General features: G+C 38.5%; 1 protein-coding gene across 1 annotated transcript; it reads left to right on the forward strand.

Moving 5' to 3' along the window:
* The first annotated feature begins 601 nt into the window (after positions 1-601).
* crabp2a (cellular retinoic acid binding protein 2, a) lies at positions 602-6374 on the forward strand. The gene is made up of 4 exons (XM_067393350.1): positions 602-951; positions 4375-4553; positions 4873-4989; positions 5096-6374. The coding sequence occupies exons 1-4, from the start codon at positions 870-872 to the stop codon at positions 5144-5146; spliced, it is 429 nt and encodes a 142-aa protein (XP_067249451.1). The 5' UTR covers positions 602-869; the 3' UTR covers positions 5147-6374.
* Positions 6375-8727: the final 2353 nt, after the last annotated feature.

The raw sequence follows: 8727 nt of genomic DNA on the forward strand, positions 1-8727 counted from the left end.
TAAAAAAATATTATTAAAAAAAGGAAAAAAGTATATATATATATATATGTGTGTGTGTGTGTGTGTGTGTGTGTGTGTATAATATATGTAAATAATGCATCTAACAGTACAATGCTACAATGAATTAGGAAAAATTTACTAAATATTTTCCAAATAATATTTCGACATAATTTTTCCCCCCCCTCACAGTATGAATTTATATAGATTCCTTTTCAATCTTAGGATGAGGCACCCTTGCATGATTTGAGGGTGATTGAAAACCTCTGGTAAAGGCTATGCAAGAAAGGCTAGATAAATAGGAATAAAAAGTAAGTTAAGGCAACAATTTTTAATGTACAAAAAGTCGTACAAAGTCGTATTCCGTGAAATATTTCAGGAAAACTGTGCAAATAAATAACATTAAAATGAGCTCTAATGGGCGTTTTCAAACGCGCACATGTTGCGTGGTGTGGGCGGGACAAGATCATCTCGAAGTATCATTGGCGCTTTGATTTGACAGGGCAAAGAAAGGGTGGAGTTTCTCAAAAAAAGGGGTGTGTGCGCTCACAGATTAAGCGTGATAACTGGCCCAAATTTTAGGTTCAACCTATTCACCGCAAGCTATAACGTTTGGAAGAACTGAATGAAAGTCTTAGACTGGAAGAAAAAGGCACCGATTGACATCTTCAGTTTCTCTTGTCAACCGCGTAAGAGAGAGCAATAAAAGGGTAGAGGAAGGAGGAAAATCAGTTTAACTTTATCAGTGGGATCTGCTTTCAGAATCAAAGTTGCAGGTATTTTTGGAGGGTGTCAGGATCAAGGACTGTCACTCAGCCACACACCAGAGAGAATAATAGTGGGATACACTCTAAGGCTCGAAAGAACGCACGATGGATCGCAAAATCCCCGATTTTGCTGGTACCTGGAAAATGAAAAGCTCCGAGAACTTCGAGGAGCTTCTCAAAGCACTGGGTAAGTGTTTATCATGATGCCGGCGGCGCGCGCAGAGAGTGCGCTAATCAATCCTAAACGCGCGGGCATGGATTGCGCTACAGGCCAACAAATGCACTACCTCTCTTGTAGCCTATGCCAAACCGTTTTACTACCTAGTATCTATTTTTATGTTAGTACTTATTTATTACGTAGCCTATTATTTTTTATATGTGTTACTATAGTCAGGGCACTGGTATTTATTCCAACTTTTTTAATGAAACTAGTCAGGTTAAAAGCAATTGGCACTTAAATTTGGCAGTACTGAGCTTATTTAGCTTCATTTTCTTGAGCAATATGATCCTACTGCCATGACTGGTGCTTTAAAGATTCGTCCAGTCGTTTGTGTTTGTGTTCAGGACAGAAAAATGCCTCGCGCTCTCACTTTTTTCCTGAGTAAATTCCATGTTGGAAAGTCGGTTCACTTGTATTTCTCGACCAATTCGGAAATTATTGTTTAAATACTTACCATTGCTCAAGCCAGAGTCCAAGTTTGTCTATGGGTTCCCAAAATTTGACTGACGGCCGATTTAATGAGGGCACTGCTGCCACCCAAACACCCCTCTTCAACAGTCTGTGTCGAACAAAAGAAGCAGATTCCCTAAGAAGGGAGAATGGGTCCTTCATTTCACCATTCAAAAGAATGATGAAATGAAGCAGACAGGTTAAAGAGGGCGGAGACGGAGCACAATAGAGAGGGAGTCCCGCTGTTTCTGACATGGGAACATGATGTATTATATGAATACCCCAAACTGCAGGAGATGAGATCTGCAGCCACACGAACTTCTGAGGACATATGTCATCGTAAAAACGAAGGGGTGTGGCTATATGCGAGGAATGTGCATGATTGACAGGTTGATTGAGGAATGAAATTTGTGACTTGTTTTAATGTTTCGCACAGACACACATTCACATTCATATAACTTGCACGCGTTAAAATTCTTTTCACCACACAAATATTCCTGTGCACAGCTGGGCCCGACCTGTTGCCACACCCTTTCATCGTCCTCATCTCCATCCCTCTATTCTGAAATGCTTCCTTTGACCTTTAACCTATGACACTGACCCTGACCGTCTGACTCCTCTGACATATTTTCTCAGTTAGTTATGGGGTTTGAAACAGGGCTTGATCTGACAGGACAGGAGTCAGTCTAACTTTATTAGTTAATGTTTTTAACAAGGTTCTGCCTTACAATTTACATTGACATTTTCTTGTGTTTATCATATGAGAATATGTGTGTGTGCTAATGGATTATGCTAAAAGTCATTGGAGTAATTGACAATTTGTTTCCGCGTTTCTGTCTGAATGTGTGTCTAAATGTTGGCCTCCCTCTTGTCTGCCTTCATGTGTATATATTTACCCTTGGTGACAGGTGGGAATGTGTGTGAGGTGAGTAGTGTGAAATTCTACTCGATGCACACACACATACACAGAGACTGGCCTCTTTATATCTAGCTGTCTTTTTCCACACTTGAATACCTCTTTTCTATGTCTCTGTTGCTGTTCTTGTGCCTTTTTCTTCTCTTGTCAGTAATCTTGCCCTCCCTCAACTGTGCCATGCTTTTTTTCATTGTTGCCTCTGCCCTTCCCTACTTCCACACTGTGCTCTATCCATTTCCTGTCAGGAAGGTTTAATAGATTACAGCATCCCCTGTGGCTGGTTGAATAACTTCCCCCTCTCAATGCGTTCACCTACCCACACACACACACACACACACACACGTTTGTTTTTGTGAATTGTGGGGACATTCCATAGGCGTAATGGTTTTTATACTGTACAAACCGTATTTTCTATCATCCTACACCAACCCTACCCCTAAACCTAACCATCACAGGAAACTGTGCACACTTTTACTTTCTCACCAAAGCTCACTCTGTATGATTTATAAGCCTTTTGAAAAATGGGGACATGATAATGTCCTCATAAGTCACCCTCTCCTTGTAATACCTATGTTATACCCATGTCATTATACAAATTTGTGTCCTGATATGTCACAAACACACACACACACACATGGCAAGACTCCATTTGAAATGCAGTATTTAATGTGTCTGTCTGTAAAGGCTGGTTTATACAGAGTAAACATTCTCAAACCAAACTTAAACATTTGGTGTTTTTTGGAAAGTAACAATGTGATACTTGAGGAATAAGCAAATTAATTATGCTATGTTGAATGTACAGTTGAATGTTTTATGCATGTTAGAACTCATTTTACCAATATTCAGGTTTTCTCTTAGTTATAGTTTCACCCAAAAATGCAAGGGGATAGTTCACCCAAAAAGGGGATAGTTCACCCAAAAATGAAAATTCTGTCATCATTTACTCAACAAGTTGTTCCAAATCTGTATGAATTTCAAAAGAAGATATTTTAAAGAAAATGAGTAACCAAACAGTTGATGGGCCCCAATTACTTCAGTAGTATGGAAAAAAAATAATATGGAAGTCAGTATGGCCCATAAACTGTTTGGTTACCCATTTTCTTTAAAATATCTTCTTTTGTGTTCAGCAGAAGAAATAAATTCATACAGGTTTGGAACAACTTGAGGGTGAATAAATGATGACAGAATTTTCAGTTTTAGGTGAACTATTCCTTTAATATTGGGCTTACCGATAAATGTCACCATTTGATAGGTATTTAAAGAATAGTACCCAACAACATCACCCTGATCGATCGATCGATCGATCGATCAATCAACCAATCAATCAATCAATCAATCAACCAACCAACCAACCAACCAATCAATCAATCAATCAATCAATCAATCAAATTATTATTTATTGCATAATTAATTTTGTTTGAATGAGTATTTATCCATCAAATGCACTCTCTCCAGCGAGGAAAAACAAGACAAAAGTAATACTTATAATAACAAGTGTGAATATTTACTACTACTACTAATAATAATAGATAAATATTAGTAAATAAATAGTACATATTCATAACTACATAGATTATAATTATGAATTTTATGTCTTTGTTGTTGTAGTCAACCAATTATTGTGTTATTTGTGTCAAAAACGGTAATTAAAATAGGTGACTAATTAATGACTAATTAAATTGGTTTATTAATGTAACATTTAAATATGTTTTATATTTGTTGTGATTACAGAATATCAGGCAACCTCTAGTGTGTGTTAACATAATTGAATGTGCTATTATCATTACCATGCTTATTTATTTATTTATTGGGCGCTTCAGCTTGTCAAATTGCTTTCCCACTGTGCAGGTTTATATCAGGTGATGTCATCGGACATCGGACATTATAAAGCGCAGATGTGTGGAGCACAGCCAGTCCTAATAACATCACTCTCAAAAAGTCGAGAATGGAGAATTTCCCATAAGTTATACGGACGCCAGAGTACTCAGTGTTCTTCAAGAGATTATTCTGATGTGTTTTGTCAGGTGTGAACGTGATGCTGCGTAAGATTGCGGTCGCAGCAGCGTCAAAGCCATCCGTGGAGATTACCCAGGATGGAGAGACACTCTCAATCAAGACCTCCACCTCTGTGAGGACCACCCATGTCAACTTCACAGTTGGACATGAGTTTAATGAGGCCACTGTGGATGGACGTCCCTGCACGGTAAATACACACCCATATAAAAACACTTCAGACGTCATCCAACATTTGTCTATCTGTGTTTTCTTTTTCCAAAACATTCAAAAGACCAAGAACCTATGTCTGTGTTTGTAATCTGATGTGGACTCAATCACACCCTCCATCTCAGAGGAGCTATCAAACTGGATACACACCCATTCCTTCAACCTCCACCTCTGGAACTCACATTCTCATGGGCACTGATCTGTTTCTCACTCATTCTCTCTTTTTTACAGTCACACATTAAAGCAGAGCAAAGAAAAGACCAGCCCTTTACATATTTGTCTGTCTCTATTTCCCTCAGAGCTTTCCTCGCTGGGAAACAGACAGCAAGATTAGTTGTGAACAGACTTTGCAGAAGGGCGAGGGTCCAAAAACCTCATGGACCAGGGAGATAACTAATGACGGCGAACTGATTCTGGTAAGATTCATTCCTATTATTATATGTTATCCTCGTGACTCTTAAACACACATTGGTCTTTGATCATATTTTTTCTTTTAATAGTCTATTTCCTGCTATTTTGCAGACCATGACCGCAGACGATGTGGTGTGCACAAGAGTTTATATCAGAGAGTGAAAGTATGAGGAAAAAGGAAGAATACCCATCCAGATCACTCTCTTTCCTCATTAACCACATTGACTGTGATTTTATATCATCTGTTTCCTTTCTTCCTCATCTCTTCTTTCATGCTTTTTTGTTGACAGTGTATTTGAATAATACATCAGAGAGCCATGCAAATAATTCATGTGAGGTTCCAGAAATCCAAGCAATTTAATTGGGCCCTGATTGGTCATTTAACAAATACATCATTTGGGCTCAAAAGCACTTTTGAGGGTTGGAAAGCTTGGAAATCAGCCTTTGGTAATACAGTCCATAATCTCCACTGGAAAAATATTAGAAAAGGTGCAGTTACATTTATCGTAGTTCGCAAAGCTTTTGCAAACAAAATCCAGACATTTCAAAAGCCATCCACAAGATTGAGGATTCACAGCATTAACCAATGGAAAGGAGCTTGGTTTGAAAGTGAATTGTGTGAGCTATGCATACATCATTACACTAATGACAACAGACAATGGATGTTTTTTGCCTGCAAAAGTATGTGAATGTAACCGCACCTTAAGAATGTACATCAATGTATGGTATGCCTTCGGAAAATGTTATGTTTGTAGTTTAGTCTCCTCGGTTGACCCTTTGCTATGCTCCGTCTTAAAATGTTACCGACCAATCCTACTTTAGCAACTGTTGCCGTCCTCCATTTTCTTAAACAGGCTTTTGGTCTCTAACACTGGAGAATCTGTGTGTTTGGATAGTTTTTAAATTCAATTTTTCATTGTGAGATGTGTTAGCCTCCATTCTGGTTTGCTGTTGCCAAAGTTTACACGTTACAGCATAATTTAACAATTTGTTTAAAGAAAAATGGCTGATAAAATGCTTTTCAACTTAAATTCATTCCAGCATTCCAGCCTGTTTAAGGACAAAATCCAATCAATATTCAATCAACATTTCACTCAAAATCCTGCCGTTCATGGAAATCTCCAATTCATTCCTATGTGACGTTCTGTAAATCTTGTCTGAATAAGAAACAGTTCCAAAGGGGGCGGAGCTAAGCAAAGGGTCAATTCTGATTAGAAACCTCTGAATCTTCAATCCCAGTCTTCTCTTTTCCTCCTTAATTTTTGTATATATTTTAATAAAACCTGAATCGGAAGTTTCATCAAAAACTCTCTTTTTATTATGTTTTTTTTATATATATAAACAATTTCAACAATCATTACATATTTCTGTGCATGAACAATAAAGATTACTGCCAAGAGTATGTGTTTTTCTGTCATTCAGTAGCATTTATCCACACAGAAGCTTAGTGGTTGTTCCATGATGTCAATGGAATAAATGATTTTATTTCAAAATAAGAAATTATAGAAATGCATTGACCTTTATAACAAACCCACCCTCTTTCTCACTCTCTTTTCTCACTCAGACATACTGGTGGGTTCACATCTTATTTTAGTATTTCTGCCAGCTGGCTGTAACTAGAATAACTTGTCTGTCCCTCTCCACCCTCTCCCTGATTTTTCCATCTCAGTCTTTCTTTCTCATCACTGTCACTTTCTGTTTCTCTGGTTCCTGTCTTTCAGCTCTCCGTTTTGCAAGACCCTACACTTCTAATTCACGAATCACTGTTCAAATGAATGGAATGTAAATGTATTGTAATGTAAAAATGGATGGAAAACACCCACAAGTCCCCAGTAACCTGATCTTCCATTCAAAACATTAACATTTCCATTGCCGTATCGAGGATGTGCAGAACAGTGTCGACCAAGGGTCATTTATTGGAAGCTAAGTTAGCGAATGGGATAAAGCTGTTAAATAAAATAGATCCAGGCAAAGAAGCCAGCTATCCATTCCGAGCAGGAAATGCCAGTCGGATTACAAGGTGAAGATTAACGGCAGATGTGCTTAACAAGGAGCAAGATCATAAGAGGGAATGGAAACTCGGGGCCAAAAAATTAAAAGAGGACCAACATACATGCATATACATATATACTGTATATCTATAATACACAGTACATCCATCCAGGACAGTCAAGAACATAAATATAGAAATTAATATAAATAATCACACCTACAAAGAAAAACAAAGGTAGGAATAGAGGTGATGCTGGAATGTGGAGAGGTTTAGGGGTGATGCCTGCAGCTGTACTTGGTTACTGTGTGACCCTAATAAAACCAACCCCTCTCTACCTCCTGCCCCTATAAAAGACCCCAAATAACTGGCTCTCCTTCCTCCTTTATTACCCCCTGGGGCAGTAAAAGGCAGCTGTCTCTCCTCTCGAAAACCACCCGCACATTTGCACACATATGAAACCAAACATGCACATTCTTAAGGACCTTCACATGTACCATCAAACGCTTTGGCCACTGTGAGCACAGACCATAAAACCGCACACATACACACACTCACATATGCGAGTGCCCACAGCCAGTAATGGGCCCTAATGTGCCAGAAACACTCACATATTTGGTCATTAACTTCAAAGGAATACAAGCAGATAGTCTAACATCTCATAAACACACACACATACGCTGATTTTGCCCAGCTTTGTGAGGGCAGGTAAATCTGGAAAGACAATCTCTTCCCAGCATCTATTCTGTTTGCTCTGGATTTGGCTGGCAGGCAATTTGATAAGCAGATAAGCATTTAGGCAGCAGAACACACACACACTTTTGCAATTACAAACATGAAAATTACATCCAGCATAACTCAATAGTGAAGTGACTAATTTCAAAGACATCCAAGAGCAGACTTCTGACTCTAGACTCTGAGCGCATCTCAATAAGCTCTCTAGTTCAGCAGTCTTTTATTTTATTCAAATTTCACAATTTTTACATTTTGCAAGTACAATCTGAAACCCAGCAGTAACCCTAAGTATAGTAGTCAGGGCACTGATCAGGGAGTCGGCCATTGTAAGGACTTTTTTAATCACAAAATCATTCCAGTGCACTAAAACATTGAAAACCAGGGAGCATCAGTGACACCAGTAGTGACATTGTACAGTGAGGATGTTGTCATGTCACCATCTGTGTGTAGTGAGCCAGGGTCCTTATACTTTCCTTATCTGTGCCTTATGTACACAACATACTGATTCATGACCTAGGAAGCTAAGGAGCTGATTGAGACGCACCATATGAAAATCTACAAAATAAATAAATAAATAAAAACATTATTTATATATTTGTGTGTGTTTGTGTGATAATGATTTATATCTCTTTTTTTTTACATTTACATCTGTGGCATCATTTCCACCACACTGAACAATTTTGCCTCTAAATTTTATTAAATATAGTTAATTAGTTAGAAATTTTATTCTAAAAATTAATTCTAAAAATGTATTGTGACGAGCAGGGCGGGCGAGAGCCGTGAGGGAACGGCGCGAGGCCGGTGGCGCGAGAGTTAACGAGCTACACCTGGGAGGCCTTGAGTCTCTCACGGAGGAGCTCCGGGAGCATAAAAGGAGGAGCGACAACAGTGAAAGGCGAGAGAGGACCAGGCCTGGATATTATTTTATGTTTTATTATGTTTGTGTGGCATTACTTTCGTTTTGTTCTTTGTTTATTTTATATTAAAGATTTGTTGAATGTTTGCCGGTTCCCGCCTC

The sequence above is a fragment of the Chanodichthys erythropterus genome, chromosome 2 (assembly GCF_024489055.1).
Source record: "Chanodichthys erythropterus isolate Z2021 chromosome 2, ASM2448905v1, whole genome shotgun sequence".
NCBI lineage: Eukaryota > Metazoa > Chordata > Actinopteri > Cypriniformes > Xenocyprididae > Chanodichthys > Chanodichthys erythropterus.

Bases quoted from the DNA above. Each gene is read 5' to 3' on its own strand.
- crabp2a (XM_067393350.1), top strand. From the start codon at position 870: ATGGATCGCAAAATCCCCGATTTTGCTGGTACCTGGAAAATGAAAAGC. The intron at 4,554-4,872 runs GTAAATACACAC...TATTTCCCTCAG, and splicing joins TGGATGGACGTCCCTGCACG to AGCTTTCCTCGCTGGGAAAC. The intron at 4,990-5,095 runs GTAAGATTCATT...GCTATTTTGCAG, and splicing joins ATGACGGCGAACTGATTCTG to ACCATGACCGCAGACGATGT.